Source organism: Micrasema longulum, unplaced genomic scaffold (genome assembly GCF_059751315.1).
Source record: "Micrasema longulum isolate JH-2025_06_02 unplaced genomic scaffold, ASM5975131v1 h1tg000067l, whole genome shotgun sequence".
Lineage (NCBI taxonomy): Eukaryota > Metazoa > Arthropoda > Insecta > Trichoptera > Brachycentridae > Micrasema > Micrasema longulum.
This window is the reverse complement of record NW_028277274.1, coordinates 172,530-195,619: the sequence shown is the minus strand read 5'-3', so window position 1 is coordinate 195,619 and position 23,090 is coordinate 172,530. Positions and strand designations below refer to the sequence as shown.

The 23,090-nt window shown below is 35.7% G+C and overlaps 1 protein-coding gene and 1 long non-coding RNA gene across 2 annotated transcripts; one reads left to right on the top strand and one right to left on the bottom strand.

Moving 5' to 3' along the window:
* The first annotated feature begins 4,709 nt into the window (after positions 1 to 4,709).
* On the top strand, positions 4,710 to 7,482 carry LOC148285043 (uncharacterized). Its single transcript, XR_015823140.1, has 3 exons — positions 4,710 to 4,869; positions 4,956 to 5,087; positions 5,197 to 7,482. It is a non-coding gene; the product is annotated as an uncharacterized LOC148285043 (long non-coding RNA).
* A 6,048-nt stretch (positions 7,483 to 13,530) lies between these two features.
* LOC148285042 (deoxycytidylate deaminase) lies at positions 13,531 to 22,526 on the bottom strand. The gene is made up of 5 exons (XM_088231120.1): positions 22,125 to 22,526; positions 18,850 to 18,999; positions 15,938 to 16,026; positions 15,014 to 15,227; positions 13,531 to 14,138 (listed from the first exon to the last, which is right to left on the bottom strand). Exons 1-5 carry the CDS (start codon positions 22,160 to 22,162, stop codon positions 14,051 to 14,053), a joined length of 579 nt encoding a protein of 192 aa, XP_088087246.1. The 5' UTR covers positions 22,163 to 22,526; the 3' UTR covers positions 13,531 to 14,050.
* Between the last annotated feature and the right edge of the window lie 564 nt (positions 22,527 to 23,090).

Here is a 23,090-nt window from a genome sequence, read left to right as displayed (position 1 = left end):
TCCTCAAGATGTCCCTCACCTGTTGATGCATTGCCCCCTTTTCAGCTTTCAAAGACAACAGCTGGAGGCGGGATGCAGAAGCTTGGGTGAAGACATATGCGACATCCCATCGGTGATAGGTAATAAAGAACTCACATGAGAGGTAGTATCATACATGGTTAATATAGTGCAGGCAATTGGTAAAATAAACCAAAGTAGGGAAGAAAATGCCGAACACTCCTCTAGTGGAACGGAAGGCCTGTTGACTACTGCCATCTCAAAGGATGATTAAGAGGTTGTCCATACAATTGGATAATCTTCAAAATTTTATCTTTCGAGATAGGAGAACCGCCTCACGCACTCCTTTGATTATCGGCGTTACTGAGGACGTTGAAATGGTTTCTCAGTCATGAAGGTCTACATGGTGGATCCGGGGTTCAAGGAGTTGTAATTCAGCTCGGAGCTGGCAGCCTTAGACCCTACGTCGTCCCAGTTAGCCTCCATAGACCGTGCATTGGCTGCTATCACCTACGTTGTTCTAAAGGAAAGAGAACTCGTGCAGTCCTCATTGCAAGAGTAAATTAACTGGGGCTACGATGAGGAAACGCCTCTGACCCCTGAGACTGCAGATGAAGATCTTGGATCTCTTTGGGGGACAGTGTTAGTGTTTACCCTATACGAGTTCATCGTATTCTGTACCACAAGTGTCAGTGTCACCGTTATCGTTACCATGTACCAAGGTGCCTCGTGTGTTCTCTGTGTCACCCCCAGCTTGCACCGTTACACCCGAGCCTTTACCCAGTGCGAGTACATCATATTCTGTACCACAATTGCTCTCTATGTCAGTGTCGCAATGTACCAATATACCTATGCCTTTAAGCCAGCATAATAAAGGAATTCAAGTTGGTTTGCACAAAATGCCTACAATTAAAAGCAAATCGACTTCAACTTGTTTGGAGTACAAGACAATTGCTTGCTCACCTATAAAAAAAAAGATCAAAATTAAATTTTGTAAAGAAGATTCTACATCGGTCTCTGCTGTGCCTGATGAAGAAAACATTTCAGATATGTCCATTAAATATAGTTTAGGTTTTGAAGATCAAATCAACTTGACTTCATGTAACATGAGGGAAAAATTTTGATTTTAAAACTAAATCCTAAATTATGTTTAGGATTACCTAAAAATATGTACCACCTCATAGAATATAATATAACTTCCAAAGTAAATTGCGACGCTTTGGCTATTATGATTACTCTAAAAAAAATTAAACTTAATGAGTCTTATGCTATTCTTGCTCTTCAATTTTGGATGTCGATAAGTACAGTAGGTCAGATATTCACAGCAACGGCGAAAATTCTAGCTCCTTGCTTAAAAGAAATGATTTGTTGGCTATCTGCTGAGAAAATTAGGTACAAAATACCTATTTCATTCATATCAAGATATTTAAAAGTTCAATAAATTGTCGATTGCTTCGAAATACAAATTGATAAACCGTCAGATCCTACAAATCAAACGTTCACTTGGTCTGAGTATAAACATACAAGTACTCTTAAATACCTTTTATCTGCACTCCTGACGGATTGATAAATTTTATTTCTTGCGGATATGGTGGACGTGCAACGGACACTGACATAGTTGAAAATAGTGGATATATTAGTCATTTGCAGCCAGGTACTCACATAATGGGTGACAGAGGATTTAAAAACATATCCAAACTTCTGGAAAGCAAGCAATGCCAGCTCGTGGGACCGCCCAGCGTATCTGCAGGAGTTCAGTGTACACCCCGGGAAGTGCAGTGCTCATAGGCTACTACTCTGGCAAGGTGATTGATTTAGTTGTAAAAAGCAGTTAATGCCAAGTTTGTACATGCTGGAAAAATAAGACTTATACTGAAGAATATCGTAAATGGTTTGAGTATCACGAAAAAGAATGCACAAAGAACCACGAGGGCGTCTTGGGAAAAATGAAGGTTGATGCTATGAAAGAAATGCTTTCGACATCAGAAGACAAGTTCGCTGTGAAATATGGAAATTATATAGGTGATGGGGATTCAAAAACTTTCAAGGCCATTCTAGAATTGAATTCTTATGGTGATGAGTTGACTGTTATAAAAAGTGAGTGGCTAATGATATAAGATATAAACAATTGTCATCTGACAAAAATCGTGTGTCTCAATGCATCCAAACCGTCAACTACTGGATGTCATCAAACAGACTCAAACTCAATCCATCTAAAACTGAGCTTCTATTGACAGCGACAAAAAAGCGACAACACCTTTTAGACCGATCTCCAATTTCAATCACAGGTTGTGATCTTACCCCTAGTGTAAATGTTAAACTACTGGGTGTTCATTTAGATTCAGATCTTTCTCTTCATACTCAGGTCAATAAAATGGTAAGTGCTGGGTTCTTCCATCTCCGACAGATCAAATCCGTGCGGAGAAATATTCCTAAAGATGCAATTAAAGTTCTTGTAAATGCTTATATCGTTTCGCGTCTAGATCACTGTAATGGAATATACGCAAATCTCCCAAAATATCAAACTAATAAACTTCAATTCAATGCAGCAGCAAGGCTTATTACGGGCTTATTAAAAAATATTCTCACATCTCACAACATCTTAGAGATTTGCACTGGTTAAAAAGCCCAGAGAGAATAAAATACAAGCTTAGGCTGGACAGTATTCAAATCCCTTCATGAAATGGCTCCAAATACCTATCGGTCTTTTGTATTAGGGAAAATACATATCAAAGAAAATCTACTCTTAGGTCAGCATTTGCTGAGCACTTACTTTGCATTTCTTTCTGTTGGGATCCAAACCCGTCTCCTTAGTTCCTTTTCACTGCATGGCCACATGGCTTCTCCATAATTTTTGGTCTTCTCACGGATCAACCATCTCCTTTAAAAATACAGTCCACTTTCCGCATAATGTTATATTTTATTTTCTTATGAAAGATAGAAAAATATCATATTCTATAACATTTCATTCGCCGTCATACCTACACAAACGATTCACACAAGGAAGGAACCATTCTGAACCCCTTCAATCGCAAAGCAAAGTTGCTTGATTATACCCTTTTCACAGATTATTCTGAAAAGCAAAGTCTTATATATGAATCAATCAGACCAGGCAGAGCGACGGGTAATTCTGTTGTCACAGATTTGTGCGTAATCAATTAAAATCCTGCTGCCTTTGTATTATATAAATTTATACATTTAAAGGCGATCCAGGGGCTTTGTGACACCAGACAACCCGCAATCCTCAAACTTAAAAGTGAGGGAGCACGTCGGCATCAGTCGGATAGAAGCCTCAGATGACCGCGTGATATTTCTTCAGGGGAGTCGCTTTAAAACCAACTGTGTCAGTGGGAGAAGTTAGACCCTCTACAGGTTATTCTGGAGGTCTTACGCGGGTAGAGGATCTCCTTAAGGGGAAAAGGCGAATCCTTCCCCATCATTTGTCTCCAGAATGTTTCTGGTACCCAAATCCAACGGGACTACAAGACCTGTCTTAAACCTAAAAGGTTTAAACCAATTCGTGGAAGCAGGAGTGTTCAGCCTGATAAATGTATGGCAGATTCCTTCGGCCAGTTCTTACAACCAGAAGACTGGATGATAAAAGTGGATCTATCGCAGGCATACTTTCATATTCCAGTAAGCCCTTCTCTTCGAAGGTTTCTGGGTTTGGTTTATCAGAGACAATTGTACCAGATGAGACGCTTACCATTGGGCCTAAGCTCGGCCCCAAAGATATTTGCGACAGTGAAAAACTGGATAGCACTTTCGAAAAGAGATTTCGAGTGGTCGTATGCCTGGACGACTTCTTCTTAGTAAATCAATGCCTGTAATGACTTTAAGGTGGAAGAGTATTGTCCCTAAATGATGTCGAACCATTTCTCAAGGGTTCCCGGTTTGATATGTTGTCCCAAAATACCGCCTCAAATATTTTGTTATTTGTAATGTTATTTTGGTAAAATAAATTAATTTGAATTTGGACCAAATGATAATTTTAGGCAAATCAATGAGGAAACAGTCACATTAACATTTAAGTGTCAAAAAAAAAACAAGTATGAACAAAAGTTTCAGGCTGCATATTACAGCGGGCAAATTTAAATTTATAATTTTGCAATTGGACAATATGTGTCATTAAACAAATTTAAAAAGAAAATGATTTCCTATATCGTCGGTGTAGCGCAAGAAGTCATCAAGTAACATTTTTGGTAAAACTGAGTTAGAAGTCAATATGGGTTATTTTTTATGCAAACAATGAGAGCAAGAAGTCATCAATACGTTTTTTGCCATAGAACGGCTGTTTTGTGGATGAAAAAAGTCATTAATGTTATAAAATGTTATTTAAAAAAAAAAGAAATCATCAGGTTACTTAATGACATTTTATTTTCTTTTCGGTATACTAGGGTACATACTCCAACCTTTTTCACCAAAAGTCATTAACTGATTTTAGTGATTTCTTGCACAAATTCCGTTCGCACTAAAAGTCATTAACTGATTTTAGTGATTTCTTGCACAAATTCCGTTCGCACTAAAAGTCATTAACTGATTTTAGTGATTTCTGGCACAAAATTCTGTATGACAAGTGCTTACTCCCTACTTTGCGTCAGAAGTAATCAACCGATTTTAATGATTTCTGGCAACACTTTCTTACAACATGAAGTGAGCAATAAATGATTTCTTGCTTCATCTGTCAGTTGTCATTTTGAGTCCGCCAGTTTAGTAGCACGTTGGGAGAGCTGTTTTAATCAGTGTTTTAACCTGTTTCTTGTGGAATTCTTCCAAATGACCTTAAATATGAACAGTTTTCGTGCCGGACGCGGGAAAAATATGATTTTAGCGGTGATTAATGAAAACCTGCAAAGCAATGATAGAATTCCGGTAAGATTTCTAACCTCACTTTATTGTCTTATAATAAATTGGTTTACGTTTACACTATTTAACTATGCTTGTATAATCTTCTACAGGGCACAAATAAGGACTGTACAATTGAGGATAATGATAATTTACACTTTGATGGGCAGTCTATCGAGCCATCAACGTCTGCAACTGCACTGCAATATGATTTGTCAGTGCTTGAAAAGGATTTATATATTACAGTAAGGTTTAGACTTTAAAAATTTGAAATGAAATAAGTACTTGTGTTTAACACGACGTATTATTAGTAGTAGGTAGTCCTGATAATAACTAATCCATTTATTTTTATAGGATGATGATGATAGTGTTAAGGACCCAGATTGGCAAAATAGCAGTACATCTGAAAAAAATAATGACGCGCCAATTAACGCAGGTAAGAAAAAAAGGAAAACTACACGGTGGTATCAAGAGAATAAAGAAGGTTGGAAAAAAATACTAACCGTGAAAATAAGTTTAAATGCTTGCCATACAAAAACTACAAAGGAGTTGCAAAACCTGCCAAGGCTCCGAAACCCATTCACTGTACTTGTCGTTATAAATGTTCCGACAATTTCTTGGAGGATGATAGAGTTGAAATTTGTCAAGTATATTGGGGAATGGCAGATTATTGCAGACAAAAGGATTATATTTTACGCCACGTCATAAAACAAGAGCCAAAGCGGCGCCTATGGGGAGGGATTTCTGGCAAACATCGTACAAGCACATACGCTTATTTTTTTGAAAAAAATACTGAGAAGATAAGGGTTTGCAAACCTTTTTTTTGAACGCACTCTTAATATTAGCAATGGACCTATTAATAAAGCCTTTGAGGGGATGGGAACTCATGGTACATTTCAAGAAAAAGACAATCGTGGGGCCCACCGCCCACATAATAAAACATTTGATGCTGATATAGAAATAGTGAAACAACACATTAGTAAATTTCCTACAATGGAATCTCATTATTGTAGGAAATCATCGTCACTACAATATCTAGACAGGAAATTGTCTATTCAAAAAATGTACGAGCTGTATTTGCAAGAATGTAAAACACTTATTAGGAACCCTGTGTCGCAATACGTTTATCGGCAAGTTTTTGGAAAATCTTTTAATTTGTCTTTTTATAAACCCAAAAAGGACCAATGTTTAGCATGTTACAAATACGACCAAGCAAAACAATCAACTGAATGTGCCAATTTTTCCAATATAAAGCTAGAATATGATGCTCATATCGAGAGGAAAAACAAAAGTTACATATCAAAAGATATTGACAAAAAGAGGGCAAATGAGGATAATACGTTCCGCACGATCACTATTGATTTACAAAGCATTTTGCAGATCCCTAGTGGTGATGTATCACTTTTGTATTATGTCAGAAAGTTGACACTTTATAATGTCACAATATATGAAGGTCAGCTTCCAAACGATGCATACTGCTATATTTGGACTGAGTTAAATGGGAAAAAAGGAAGTAACGAGATTGGTACAGCTCTTTCAAAATGGATTGAGACACTACCGAATTATGTAAAAGAAATCAGCATATTTTCTGATACATGCGGCGGCCAAAACCGCAATCAACATATATCAGCACTATTTCTATACCTTACACAAAAAACTCACTTAGACATTGTGGAACAAAAATATTTAGAGTCGGGTCACTCCTTCATGGAGGCAGATAGTATGCATAGTGCCATCGAAGAACAACACAAATATATGCCAGCTAATTCCGTCACAGATTGGAAAAACATTATGCGTATGGCCAGATCCAATCGTAAGTGTCGTGACATAAAGCCATATGAGGTCGAAGAAATGTCTTTCAAAGACATTTTAGACTTAAAAGATTTATCTTCCACAATAATAAAAAATCGATCTGTTGACAATGAAGGGAAAATAGTTGCTTGGCTCAAAATCAAGTGTCTCCGATACGAGAAGTTATCGCCAAATATAATAAAATATAGGTATGACTATGAAGGCAACTATTCAATACTGGATGTTAGCCTGTCTGATGAGAGGCAAAAAGAACTCTTGGAAACGAGAAAAAGGGCAGAAAAAGAATTAGAGGAAAGTAATCCCCACTTAATAATATCTGAGAAAGCAGTTAGATCCACAATCCAGACAATCTAAAAGAAGAAAGATTGAAAATAATGATGCCAGTAGTGTTGAAAACCCTAATAATGTTAATTATAAAACTTATAAGGTAAAAAGGGTGTATAAACGCCCTATCCCGATCACAGATGCGAAGAAAAAAGATTTATTGAAATTGTGTCGGGGTGGCGTTATTCCTTGTGAGTTGCATGCGTGGTTTGAGGCATTTCCAAGCACAAGTGGTAAAGACTTTATACCGGAACCTATTGAGGAAGAATGTGAAGAATAAAATTACACTGATTGCCATAAAACTTTTTGTTTATTCAGACGTGTCCTCTTTTTGTTTGTGTTTTGTAATAATTATAAGAACTCATGTTGAGATTATTGTGTCAAGACAATAAAACTTATTGTTTATTCAGAAGTGTCCCCTTTTTGTTTGTGTTTTGTAATTATTATTCGAACTCATGTTGAGATTATTGTGTCAAGACAATAAAACTTATTGTTTATTCACCAGTGTCCTCTTTTTGTTTGTGTTTTGTAATAATTATTCAAACTCATGTTGAGATTATTGTGTCAAGACAATAAAACTTATTGTTAATTCACCAGTGTCCTCTTTTTGTTTGTGTTTTGTAATAATTATTCAAACTCATGTTGAGATTATTGTGTCAAGTATTTATGTCATTAGAAGCCACCGAATGTGTTTTTCCAAAAATATTTTTAAGATAAATAAAAACAAAACAAAAACTTATGATATTTTATTATTGACGACTAGGAATGAACTTTTTACTGCTACAATTCTTACCATTTCATGAAATAATTATTTCGTTTCCAGAACTAATGAATTTTGCCAGAAGTCATCAAAATATATTTTTTGGATTTTCTTATCATAAATAAAAACAAAAAAATTATAATTTATGTGCAAATAATACTTATTTGCATATTAATTAATTAATTAAAAAAATTAAGCTAATATCTTTCTATTTTACATAATTATTGCAGATTTAAGGCATAGAAACTTTGGAAGCGATTTGCCAAAAAACGTGAATTTGTTACTTAATGACTTCTTGCGCTACACCGACGATATCATTCAAAGGGAGCAAATGAAATTGAGTATAGTTTTTTTTATTGTCTTAATGAAATCAATTAAAAAAACCATACAACCACAATACGCCTCGTAGCAGTGCTTAGCTTGCAGTTCTCCCTAGTGTATCAGTGTCTCCTTCCAAAGATTGGAAGACTGTTAAAAACAAAGGGCGTGTCGTCGTTCGGGGTACCCTGGGAAAGCGGAGGGAAGAGGATAATAAGTTTTATCACTTCTATCTGTTCTATAAGGACACTACGAGCGACGATTTGACCTCATTGGTGAGTACCGCCTCATTTCATGTGACAAAGATCGAATCGCGGGGTGACTACTCGTCATTTAAAATCGGAATTACGAAAAATGCTGTAGATGTAGTTTTGCAAAGCGAAAATAGGCCGCGAAAATCGTATATTAAAGAGTGGGATGCAAAACCGCAAGATGCGCCGCGACTTCCCTCAGTAAAGTGACTAGATCGCGATAATATAACAGATGATAAACTGAATTTTTATTATATGAATATTTGCAAGTTGAAAACGAAACGCGAAGATTTTTATAAAAGTGTTTCGGCCTGTGACCTTGACGTTATAACATTAACCGAAACTTGTTTGAACGATGGCATTTTCGACTCTGAATTATTTGATAGTAATTTTACAGTAGTAAGGCGAGATCGTGGTGGCCACAGGCAGGGTGGGGGGTGTTTATTGGCTGTGAGAAATAGAAAGAACTTGCAAGTCGAGTGTTTTTCTGTTTTGGAAACGTCGTCTCTGGGTAAAACTGACATACGATCTCGATATTACGTTCATTTGTGTATTGTATTTCCCTCCGACGAGTGAGACAAATATATATCAACTGTTCTTCGACAGGGTATTATCCAGTTTAGAGCTACTTCGGGACATAAGTGTCATTATATTGAGGGACTTTAACCTGCAATCAGCAAAAAACATTAAAAGTATAGAGGCTCACCTCACTTTTTTGTGCTCAGTGTTGGGCCTTTCGCAGTATAATAATATTTTGAACTCTAGGGGTAGAACATTGGACTTAATATTTAGTAGAAGAGTTATTGGTGTGTTTCGGTCATTATCACCTCTTACGAGAGAAGATAACTTTCACCCCGCACTTGAATTTTTTTACAATCTGATTGCAGATCGCCCCCGTCGATCCAGACTTCCCGCGGAGGGTACGGTTAGTCAAAGATGATGGAATTTTCATAAAGGCAACTTTGACCGACTGTACTCTCTCACGGACGGTATCGACTGGGGCGAGATGTATAAAATATCAGATATAAATGAAGCGGTACAGTGTTTTTATTGTATTGTTGAAGGTGTATTTGATTCCTGCTTCCCTAGAAAATCTCAGGCTACTGGTGGGAGGCGATATCTAGGGATATTGTTAGAAACATACAGACTAAGCATTTCTATCATAAAAAGTGGAAAGCTTCTGGCTGTCGCGGTGATTATGAGATGTTTGGGTGTTACAGATCTGTCGTAAGACGTAGCATTCGATTGGCGTACCGGGAGTTCATTTCCAACATGAAAAGCAACATTTTTCATGATCCGAATACCTTTTGGGACTATATAAGGTCACAAAAGGCGGATGGTGGGAATGTTGACTCCATGACATGGGGTGAAAAATTGGTTCAGGGTGCAAACATAGCTGAGGCGTTTGCAGGTCATTTCAAAACAGTATATAGCAATGATCCTCCGCTTCTGGATGTTAATATTGCTAAGCAATGTTCACAGACCGGTGCACAGTTTATTGATGTTCAAAATATCAATGAGAAGGATATGGCCGACACTATTAAAAAATGAAGTAATACTAATTCTCTCGGACCTGATTTCATTCCGACATTCTTCCTAAAAGGTTGTGTGGAACTGATCAAAATACCAGTCTGTTTTTTGTATAATTTTGAAACATGGAAGACGTCAAAAGTAACACCTATACATAAAAGTGGATCTAAGTCATCAGTAGAAAATTACAGACCTGTAGCTGTTCTTTCTGCACCAGCGAAGGTATTTGAAATTATCATATGTAGAATCGTCACTTCCCGAGTAGAGCCATTTATTATTGATGAACAACATGGGTTCAGGAAAGGCCGCTCGGTTGAAACCAATCTAATGGTTTTTACAAACTACGTCACGGAAGCTCTGGATGCAGGACATCAGGTAGACTGTTCATATAATGATTTCGCCAAGGCCTTTGATACTGTCGACCATGATGTCTTATTAAATAAGCTGTATGAGATCGGTTTCTCGGGTGGTATGTTAAAATTAATGGCGAGCTACCTCCAAAACAGAAACCAATACGCCTCCTACGGTTTATTCGCGTCAGAGTGTTTCCATACTTTCTCGAGTGTCCCGCAAGGCTCTAACCTGGGTCCATTGTTGTTCTCAATTTTCATTAATAATATTTAAAATGTAATTTTGAACTCGCGTTTTCTGTTGTTTGCGGATGACTTAAAACTATTCTTAAAGATTTTCGTCTTCTCCAAGCAGATATATCTAATATATCTGAACAGGGAAGGCGAAACAAACTTAGGTTTAGTGTTTCCAAGTGTTAGGTCACGTCCTTCACTAGGGCCCAAAAAACTATTTTTTTTCGCTACAAAATGAATAACCAGAATCTGATATGAACATCAAATGTTAAGGATCTGGGCGTTAGATTTGTGAGCACTCTGACATTTCATGAACACATAGAGACAATCAGTGGTAATGCGTTGAAGATGTTAGGATTTGTTCTGCGTACTGCCAGGGTTTTCGAAAATACCAGCGTACTAAGAACTCTTCACAACTCCTTGGTGCGAAGTAGACTCGAGAGTGGCTCGATGATTTGGGGGCCACATGAACTGAAGTACTCTCTTATGATAGAGAAAATCCAAAAGAAGTTTCTGAAATATCTCTACATGAGAGAGTGCGGGTATTATCCTTGGCTCTACCCGACCGAATTTCTCCAGGGTATGCTTGGCTACAACAGTTTAGAGACTAGAAGGAATGTGTATTTGACTACGCATTGGTTTGTATATTTTAATATGCTAATATGTCTTCTTGCCCATACTGATCATCGTGGTTTCGGATGTGACAGGGTTTAAAGAACACCTGTATAATTGGATTTGGTTGATCCAGTTTATTTGATAAATTTATTTGAAATATACAATTTGGTACTTCCATGCAATAATAATCTTTAAAATTCAGTCTAAATTTTTTATTTCTTTTGTCATCATCTAAAATCTTATCTGTTTAATTAAAATATATTGTTTTTTATTTGTAATGTATCTCATAATTAATTATTTTGGTAATCATAAAAATATTACATTTTTTTGATAATTTAAATATAGGACAGTAAGGAAAAACCACCCGAGCCTCCTGATGGAGATTCTATTGCGACAAATGTTATTGTTTCGGAGGATGGCAGAATGTCTCCTGTTATACAGTCTAAACCTAGGCATAAATGTCCCAGGGTTGGCAAAGTATACTCCTCGGAAGAAACTCTTCCCACAGTGCTGGGAAACGAAATTAATTCTGACAGGGTATTCGGATTAATTGGAAATGTATTTAAAAGAAAAGAAACTTTAATTTACCTATGTGAATACACTGACATATTCCAAAATTATGGCCCAGCAACAAATTTAAATGGTATAGTTAAGGTTTGGAAGAGTACTATACAAGAAAATACAAAGCCACCAGACAGCTTTTAAAAAAATAATAACTTCAAGTAATAATGTTTACTTCAAAGGGGAACCTCACTACAGTAGATCTAGGTGTATTTAAAGCAGTTCAAAAAAGGAAAACTGCTTTGTTTTTTAATCCGAAACGGATTGAAACAGGAGCAGTGTCCTGGTACTAGCTAAACAGGCACTATGCCTAACCTTTTGCGAAACCAGTCAACGCGCAGACAGCACAGAGATAAAATGGCAATTGTGCGGAAACACGCGCACTTTCGCTGACGAGGAGATGGATAAAATCCGAAAAAGGCTCCCATGAAGACCATTAAGAATCGAAATCGTGAGTTAAATAGTTTTTATATCGTAAATCTGGCACGATAACTGATTATCTTGTTTATTTTTTATTAGGGTTCCTTTTGGCTAACCAACCCTCCCAAAAATAATGCCCATAGCCATCAATACTATTTTTTTGGACCGTCCTATATTTATGAATGTATCATCCTGGATAGTAATTGTGGCGCCAACAGGCGCGACGTCACGCGGAACGTGTTCGGTGAGCCGACAAGAGCCAAACATAGACGAAAGGAATTACACTAGTCCGACCGAATAACCGAAAACGAATGAGTTCTCCTCGAATCGTCCACCGAACCGCACGCACTTCGTGTAGCACCTGAATCGCTTCGTCATCCACGTTTTATCTAAATGTCTAGTTTTTAGTATTTCGTATTCTACATTAATTAAATAGTCATTAATCAACTCTTGTATTGATTCAGTGTAATAAACATCGTACAAACCGTGAGTACTCTCTTTCACTTACTATCGCACCTTACATATACCATTTCAACATAAGGGTTCCCGTCCGTGACTGAGAAGTTAAGGTTACTCTTACGAGGTTTCCTTTGCGGAGCGTGACACGCGGACGTTAATCCTTATCAATTTGGTGGAGCACGCTGACGGAAAGCCTACCGGCAGTCCCTGAGCGTGCTAACATAACGCCTGCGCCAAAAGGCCCTAGCCACCACACACCAAATAATCATATCTAATAATATAACAATTAGACAATTATAATAAAATCTCGTTGCAGTTTTCTCCTCAGATTCCTTCGATTGATATTTTTGATGTTAAGTAATATAAAATTCTAGTCACATCAATTTTCTATTGTAACATATCATTCATTTCTTTCATCAATCATGATAATTTATTTAGATAATGTATTGGTTAATAATACAGCTATTGTGTTATAAGTTTAAAGAGGCACACTTAACTGTATTTTTTTTTATATATAAAAATAAACTCAAGATATTGCGTTAGTACAAATTCAAAGAGGCAGAATAAATTGTATTGTGTTTGAATTATAAAAATAAACTCTGCGAACACCATTCGAGCGTTAGTAATTTCAATTTCCATACTGTTCTTCTGGTTGAATCTGCGAGAGATCCCGTGAAGGGGTATACGCTTTTGTTTTTACGGAATTACATTATTGATGACTGACTTGGCTGGTGGTTGCATCTTGAGGGGGAGGCATGGGAGACTCGATGAGTCAACTTTGATTTTTTAAATTTAACTCGAATCAGAGAATTGATGAAATGACTTTTCGTGGATTCTCACACTCCCAGTTCAATGCGTCACAGCAGTCAAAATAAAAATTACCGGATGTCGATTATGTTTTAGGTAAGCACTTTGGACCAGACTGGAAACGCTTAGAAAAACTCAAGTTTTATGCACGTTTTTGAAAAACAAAATTCATTATTTCTTAAGAACCTCTCGAGACAAGAACACCGAAACATCAGCAGAAGCATCTATTGATGTTTGTGATAAACCATTTCCAGATACTGATTGATTTATTTTAATTTAAACAGTTAATCCTATCTATCTATGTGAAATATTACTACTTATAAAAGCAACATTCTCTGTGCATGTTAATTTCAGTGTTTTTCAATTGCTTTAAATTTTGTGATCTTTCAAAAGTTTTTTTTTGTAATCTTTACTTATTTAAATAATTGTTTTCCTAGTAATTTATATTTTTTATTTTAACAAAAATATATTCAAAATAATTGTTTTTTTTTTCCAACCATCAACATTTAGGATTAGAACTGTTGAGATAGCAATAATTACACATTGAACTTAAAATGGAAGTCTTTTCGCTATTAGTTTTTTTGGTTTTCCCAAAAACAGTGGTCACGGAGAGTGGCATTTTTGCGTTTAAACCCCTCAATTGTAATATACAAAATCTATTTTACATTCTATAGGGCAGAAAAATAATATCTTTGTGCAAGTGTGCACTGCGTACATACTGCGAGTACAATAATTAGAAATGAACACGAGTGGCGAAGTTTGTTCCATCACGTAGACGCAGAGTCCTGGGACGTGACACTTTTGTTGATTTCACTGAAGTCTATGACTATTTTCTCATTCTTGGGTACATACTGCCTGTAAGGAACAAAGAAAACAAAAACTAATTAGAATGTATACTACAACAGAGACGGAGAACATTTTTAGGAAGAAAAAATCGTGGTTGCATCGGCAAAAATTATTAAGGAGATCAATATAACAATGTACCCCTTGATGAAGGATTTTTTAAACAATTTTTTATTGAAAACTTTTTGCTATGGCAATATATGTCATTGACACTAGCCACGGGACCACAACCCGGCTTTTATATGAAATTATGAAAGTAAGGCCTACTTTCACTAAAACCTAACAGATGGAAGAATTGAAGAAATGTGCAAGTTTAAAATGGGATAAGTAAAAAAACAATCATCATCACCATTCCTCTTTCCCCTGTGGTATTTGTGGTGCATAGGGCATCACATTGGTAAACCAAATGCAGCTCATTTAGATCATCTGTTACATGACAGGCAAGGTGATCAGTCCTACACTTCAGGAACAATGAAATATTACAGTTTAAACAACTTTTAAATTTAATATTTCACATCCACTCCGCCGGGAATCGAACCCAGGACCATGAGAATGGTAGGTGAACGCATCAACCACTACACAATGAGGCGGACTTATCTCCACTCGATTTCCGTATCCAGGATTTTTACCTGAGGGGAGCCATCGAGTCAAAAAAACAGGGTTCTGGTTCTATTTCACACCCAGATCTGTATTTTTCATCCGCCTGGACACAGAAACATACGATAATAATTGAATTTATATAAAATTATATCATTAATTTTTTAAACATAAAGATATTTTAAAATTGCAGAATGATAAATGTTATAGAAAGTTAAGTCATTACTTAAAATAGTAAATGTCAAAAACGCACTGTAAATGCCTTCTTAAGTATTTGTTTAAATATTTACCAATATTTAATTTTGGCAGAGTCAAACATTCGTTTGGATGCCAAGGTTTCAACTTTGTGCGCATATTTATCTGAGAAATATACAACTTCCTTTATTCCAGACTGAATGATTATTTTAGAGCATTCGTTACAGGGGAACAGTCCCACATAAATGGTGCAGTTCTTAACATCGGCTGAAATCTTGTTTATAATTGCGTTCATTTCAGCGTGGCAAACTAGAAAAAAGAAATGTATTACAATTTTATAGGTTATTCGTTATTGGTCGCAGAGAGTGAGGGGTTGATGGTTGCTGTTAGATGGCCAACACATGTTTTAATATGAATCGTTCATACATGTTTTTATTGATTGAATTTTTTAAGATCCTTGTGACTTCTTAATCTGTTTTTACGTTTTTTTTTATAAATACAAATTGTTTACTATATACACATACATTTTTTTAAATTACATCTTTTACTTTGTTTTTTTTTTCTCTTTTTACTTGGTATTTTTGCTATGTTTTTTTAAATATGCTTTTTGCTATACACATATATTTATTATTTTACTATGACTTTAAATATGTTTCTTACTATGTATTGTTTTTACTGCGCATTTTACTGGGTTCTTTTAAAAAAATAAATTACTATGTTTTTATTACATTTATTACTATGTTTTTACTACATTTTTCCTATGTTTTTACTAGATTTTTTACCATGTTTTACTCAATTTTTGCTGTTTTTCACTTTGTCCACTACCTTTATTATTTTTTATATATTGATAACTGTTTTTTATATATTTTTTTGGCTGTCTTAGAGCGGGGTAAATAACCTTAGTTAGGCAGTCAAAGCAACTTTGTATAAATTGTAGTTTTGTGAATATAATATGATAATAAATAAATACACAGCGCACGGGTGGTTAAAATCATGTTCTGCAAACTGTGAATACTCACCATACATATATTTGTTATTGTAATTCGAGACTGAACTTTTTCCCCAGGGATATTCATCATCCAAACACCCGGCAGGCATTCCGTTGTACCTGGAAATATAATAATTATTATATGATTTATTTTTAATTATTTATACAATGCTAAATGAGATACAGATTGACACATTTATGAAAAATCATCATTCCACGTCTGCCAGCTTCTGCGCATCCCCCAAGTCAAGTTCACGTCCCATAGTTCTGACATGTACGGTTGACAGTTTCTAGCTTCCCTGAGACTGCTGGCAACTAGGGTTGTTTTAAATTCCAGTCAGCTTCACCCTAGGAAGCCTGAAATTGTCTCTGCTTCTCGTTTGATGCTTGCGAAAGTTCTTGTTGCACCTGATACCCTCGAGATCTCACCTGCCCATCCGAGAAATCTGTTTCACCCGAAACAGCGGAATAGCTACTGCAGATAGGGCAACCATTTCAAAGAATCAGAATCAGGTTGTGGTCCCGTGGCTAGTGTTGCGGACTCACGGATCAAAGGTCCGAGGTTCAAACCCCACTCTACCCCAACTTGATTTTCATTTTCTAATAGTGAGTTATTTACAACTCGTTGAAAATGGTCTAAAATTTAAATATTTGGGTAAATTAAACTTTAAAAAAAAATAAAAAATGAATATTTGCCGGCGCTTCAAACTCTTGATTTTTCAAAAAGAATCCTGTCTTAGCTAAAAAGCAGTAAAAAAAAAAGAACGAAGATTTCAAGTGAAATTTTATTTCAGAAATTAATACAGTATGTACAAACAAAATAATGCGATTGTTTCATTAACTTGGAGATTTAGATGAGATTTTACTAGACGGATATTTTTTTTTTTTTAGTATTTAAAAGTTAATATATTCACAACTTGTGGGTCTCGTGGCGTAATGGTCAGCGCGTTTGCCTATCATGTAAAAGGCCTTGGGTTCGATTCCCGACATGGTTGATATGAAATATTTATTTGAAAGGGTGTTTTTACACTAGAATATTTCATAGTCCCTGGACTGGTACCTGAAGCGTAAGACTGATCATCTGACATTCATGTAACAAAAAAATGATCAAGATACACTGCGATTGGTGTACCAATGCAGTGCCCTATGCACCATTAGGTGTTGAAAGGTAATGATGATGGTGATTTTATTATTTATTTAAACACTAGGAATATGCTTGAAATTAAAAAATACTTTTCTCAAAGCGATGCCGGCCGCATGCCCGTTTAAACCTTGAAATGCGGCAAACTCCTGTCGTATGGCAACCTCAATTGCAGACCACTACCTAGCTACAGTTCAAACTTATAAACGGCAAAGTGTTGTTTTTAACATAGATCTTTTCACCACCAAGACGACGATATATGTTATAACTAATCACTTAAATCAAAATGCCTTCCTTTTTGTGTCTCAACATTGCGGTAATCAAATCTATCATCGAGAGAATATCCTTTTTTTCTTCATACTTATGGGCACTGGATTATTGCTAATAATCAGGATTACATAGTTAGGTGATAACTCTTCAATGCAACGTTGTTTAAGGAAAAAAGTTAGAAAAGGTTCTTCTTCGAGAAAACGTTTTTTGTAACCGATAACTAGTAAATATATTTTGTGTGATAAAGTACATTGTTAATATTATCCTTAATAACGTTATTAGACTTACGTGTTTTGGAACATGTGTGAACATAGTTGCATACTACAAGATGAGCAAATAAAAAAATATGAAAAAGTTGACTTATTATTATGGTTGGATAATTTATATAGCGCCATTTTTATGAAAATCACCTCAAGGGCAATGTGATTGTTCCTCCCATAGATATATTGTACAAAAAGTTTTAATAAATAAAAAAAATCATAAGTTTGCTGGCCATGTTTAAGTAAGTTTTTAATGTATTCCAATTCGCTGTTTTATATCAAAAGCAATAAAAAAGTTATATTTAAGTAAATTTTGCATTTTTTTTCAAAACATTGTCTTAATTTTATGGTCAACCCAACTATCCAGATTTCTGCATATCCAGATAACGTATGGTACTCGTTGATCTGGATAATTGGAATTTCATCAAAAATGTTTTGAGTATGTCCAAATGTTAGTAGACAGGCTCGATTTCGGATTTAGATCTAAATTTGTCACAACAGAGAGAAAAAACATTTTGATAAGGCAAAATAGAAGTTTAGGAATTTACAGGGCTTATGACCTGGCATTGGCTGGTTTAAGTGGCCACATTACACACTGTGTAACATTCACCATTCCGCCTATGTTTAAAATTGTTGACTTTTGTGAAGTAAAAGAGCTGAAACCTTTATCATGGTAATTTAACTTTACTGGCATTGGGGTTCAAACTGTCAGTAGGGTTGCAGCGAGTCACATCTTGCTGGAGGGTGTGATTCTATAAAATGCTGTGAACGCCCAGTTGTATTCCACTGGCAACAGTATCGACTAGTCTGACTCGTTAGCGTCCACGTTGCGAATCCTGGGCAATAGGATCACACTCATAACGGTGTGATCACAGCAGATAATGAGGCAAGTTTCTGGTGCCTCCAAACCAGAACCAATCAGCTAAGGGAAGGCAACCCCGGCAGAAAAATCCACCAGAGAAGGCAATGGGAAACCACTCTGGTCATCTTTTTCTAGGAATCACTATGGCGAGTACATCCAATAAGCAGTTGTCCTGGCTGCAGAATATAAGAGTAGCGCAAACCGAGATGCTTCCGCTGCAGTGATCGCCGACGTCGGGGGGACCTGACAAGGCACCGCAAGAAGAAGGCATCGTATAATGGTAAAATAATTGTTAATGTATTATTTACAACACAAAAAATGGCACCCAAAATTTTTTATATTTGGGTAAATCATAAAAGTGCAATTATTTATTAAGGTAATAAATACTTCATCAATCAAAGGATATTAACCCTATTCCAACGATTCTGTTTTCTGCGTTGACAATACATGCACCGACTTGTGAGCACGGATCCTTACTCCGTTTGGCGGCAAGGAATGCTGTTGCCATGAAATATTCTGCCCAATCCAAGTAGTTGAGTCTCTTTTCACATTTTGGTGGCCTGAAATATAAACACAATGATTGCAAAAATTATATGAAAATGAATAATAAAGACTAGACTTAACCGCATTGGAACCTTGTTTTACACAGTGGATAGGTTCCACACAGTACTGTGAAAAAAATAAAAGTGTACTAAAAATTAACAATGGCGGATAGGTTTCCTTACATAAAAATCATTTCAGGATTGAAAAAAAAATTGTTTACTATTTATTGTATAGTCATTAGCGAAGTTCAGTGGTTTTATTTGACAATTTTGATATATTGTATTATCAGCGTTACGATTTTTTAAAGTTTTATATTCCTGAAATAACTCCGCGTGTGACGTCAGAGGTACTTTTCCGCTTATTCTCATTCAGTTCTTCCCATCGGTCCATCCATGGCGAGCAAACCGGAAGTCTTCAATAGCTCTCATATCATAGGTTGATATATGAACCAGTGACGTCATTCAAAGTAGTCCGTTTTATAATTGTTTCCGTACATTTTCAGGAAACTTTGCGGCACAATTTATAGCTTCAATTTTTACGCACAAGAAAACATTTATTGTATCCAATTTTCCATAGGGCTGAAGTTCCTCAGTGTCGACTCTACTAATGGCTCAGTAGGTAGGTCTATTAACGTGTATACACTACGCATAGATGTTTTCAGTCCTGTGCTACAGGTTACAATGTGGTGTAGGGAGTCAATCAAAATCTTACATCCAACATTCGCACACGTGGTCTCACTTTGCTCTTCAAAAAGTTGCTTTACAATTTATAATAAAATAAAAGTATGTGCTTACATGAGTTTTGAACACTATTTTTTGAAGATTAAATGAATTACAATAAAAAATTAACGAGATTCATTATTGAATATATTCCTAATACAAATGAGAAATGAGCACTGAAGCTAGAATTTATATATAATACAGTTCCGATAATCCAAACTAATTGGGACCTGACCTTGTTCGGATTAGCCGAAGTAGCCGTGATAACACAGTTGGAAGCGAAAGATGAGAGCTCTGATGACGACATAGTTGCAGCTGTCACTCAAGAATCAGCGGTGCGTGAGGAGGGAGGAAGTGATGATGAGCTCGAAAATGACAGAGGAGATGTAGTGTCACACACAGACGGAGCAGCAGTGCTCAACCTTGCACTACAATACCTAGAGCAACAGGCCACTGCTACACCTGCCGATATAATGTTAATGAGACGGCGGCAAAACTTTGCGTTGTCCAATAGACTCTCTTCACTGCGTCAAAAGACAATCACCGAGTTTATGTCTTTGAACAAGAAGTATGTATGTATGTACGTATGTAGTACAGGATACAATTTTGTAACTAACGTTTTAGCCTAAGTTTTTACATTGTTTTGCTAGCCTAGTTACATTGTACTGTACGTAATGTGCTATTAAACGTAAGTAATCAATAGAAAAGTGAACTGTATTTAATAAATATTTCATTTGTTTTTAATTGATTTGACAACATGCACTTATTTTCACCCCTTTACATTAATTCCTTAAGAAATGCGTATTTTTGTCACATAAAAAAACTAATTATTTCGTTTCGAAGCATGTTCGAATTAACCGGACGTTCAAATAACGCGTGTTTGGATTAGCAGGGACTCTATTGTATTTTCACTATGCGGTTGACAATAATTTCGAGTTGCGAAGATCTTGGATCTTTGTTGTAGGTGGTGAGCTGCAGAGGTGGAGAAGAAGAGGAGTGATCAGTGCGTCGGTGCTTTTATATGCTCACTTTCGTCACTGATCCTCTGGGTTGCCAACTTGTCAATTGATGTCTATTGATATTCTATTGACAGTTGCCGGTACCTACTTCTGAGGCACCACAATTTAACTACCATAATTTCATTGAAAATAGAACAGTAAAATACTTTTGAAATTGTAACCGAGATTATTCACTTTCGTCTTTCCCTTGTGCATCCTTCTCCTCACGAATTCTAAAAATAAATTAAATAAAATAAAAGTTCAAAATTTGTTATTTTTCATTTTTGTACTGTTTTTTTAAAAACCATGTAAAACGAGGTTCCAGTGTATATTATAAGCTCACACTGTCTAATAATAGAGGTTCTTGTAATCCACAAATTGTTGATTTTGAGTTTTTAATGTATTTAGTAAACTTGCCAAACTTGCCTAACACAAGAGCCAGACTCTTTTTTGGCAAGTTCAACCTTAATTGTTCCATTTTTTTATTGCATGTTTTGTTTTTTTACGCTAATAAAGGTTTTCATTGAAAGAATTTTTTTTTTTTAAATATAGAGACTTTAACTTTTGCATTTCCTATTAGAAGACTCATAGAAAAACTTTTATTGAAAAAGATCATATTTTGGGTACACATAAAAATAAACAAATAATGAGTGTGAATGTTCTTAAATAATATTTTTTTAAAATACCACAAATATTAGTCGTTATTTCAAAACTAAAGCAGAGTTCACGCAAGGACAATACTGTTCTGTCCTAGGTCCGTGAACAGCCTCGACAGCGCAGGACATGACAATGGGACAATACAATATTTTACCCTAGTTCAACTGTGGAACGCTGCAAAATTAGAGACATAACGATGCGTGCGGTGGTGGGGGTAAGTCATTGTCCTGCGAAAATAGCCTGCCTGTCTATCTCTAGGACTAGGACTATGTCTCAGTCCATAGTCATGTCCTCCAAATTTCTGTTCACACTAGGACAATAGGTCCGAAGCAGACACTAGTATCCTGTTCTCGTGTGAACTGCGCATAATAATTACACATTTAATGTTATACTTTGCGGAGAAACGAAAACTCAAGAAATGTTGAACTCTGCATCATTCTGATCTTATCTTTAAATGTGAAAGCATGTTGAATAAAATAAAATATGTTGATGAATTATCGAGAAAATGCATGCAAACATGCGAGTCAATGGCAAAACAACAAAACATGTGAGATTTTATAAACATGTGAAGAAATCTGTATAACCTTAAAAAAACATTCCTCAAATAACTGCACACTCTGCCCTACACATTATACAAATATTCTAAGATCCCAAGACATGCCTTATAAACAAGGATTTCATATATTTATGACAACGTTTAAAATAAAAATAACAAAACACTGATTCAATTTTGTCAGGATTTATGAAATATTGTAAAACATAACCTACGTGTTTATACTTAGAGATTGAAGACGAGTTTCCTCCATATTTCAGTTTAAAAAAACAATAGTTTTTAAGAGTTGTTGTGAATGTTATCGTAGTGTAGTGAATAGAGTAATATATTTAAATAAATTAAAACTGCCACACCGCAGTTTTGTCAACACAACGTAGTGAGGTTATACACATACACGTGTAAATACGAAGCACATGGCACACGGCACCCACAGACGAAAGTACAAAACGGCAACGACAAAATCTCAAATAACGAAACAACTAACAACAATAACCCAATAATATTCAAAATTATCGCTATCACTCCAACGACCAAATATTCGTAACTAACGGAAGCGGAAGCGTAAAGCAAGATCAGAGAGACAGAGAGAGCAGAAAAATGTTGCCATTGAGTTAAACGTTAAAAAATAACATTGAAATCCCTTGCCTCAGCGGATTTATCACTGATAAACGAGGGGAGGGGGGGGGGTACGTATCTAAAAACCTGAAAAATGTACAACTCGACAATACATTGACATTTTTTTGGAGAAAGGAAATCAAAATTAAAAATATGTTAACCGTTCTTTTTATTTATATTATTAATCATAACAAAATGCAATACGTAACAAATAATAATAGTAATAATTTGTTCCAAAAGTAATATGAATTTTGGCGTAATCTTAGGATAAGTAACTAATAAAACAGTTTTGAAATTATATTTTTTACGCAACCCTAAGAAAATTCCATAGTGCCCCGTAGTAGGGGCAATATGGGGTACTTGCTTAGTATTTCATTTATGTGTGCAATTTCAATCACTCCAATATTTTGCCTGTTACATCACCATCCAAAAGTAGAAATAAATTATTGCTTAGCGAAGCACTGATTTGTTTACGAAGAAATGTCTCATTGGACATCCATCCGCGATAATTACATTATTCTGTGGATTTAGAGAACACGAGTTTGAAATAACTTACGGCTTCCCTT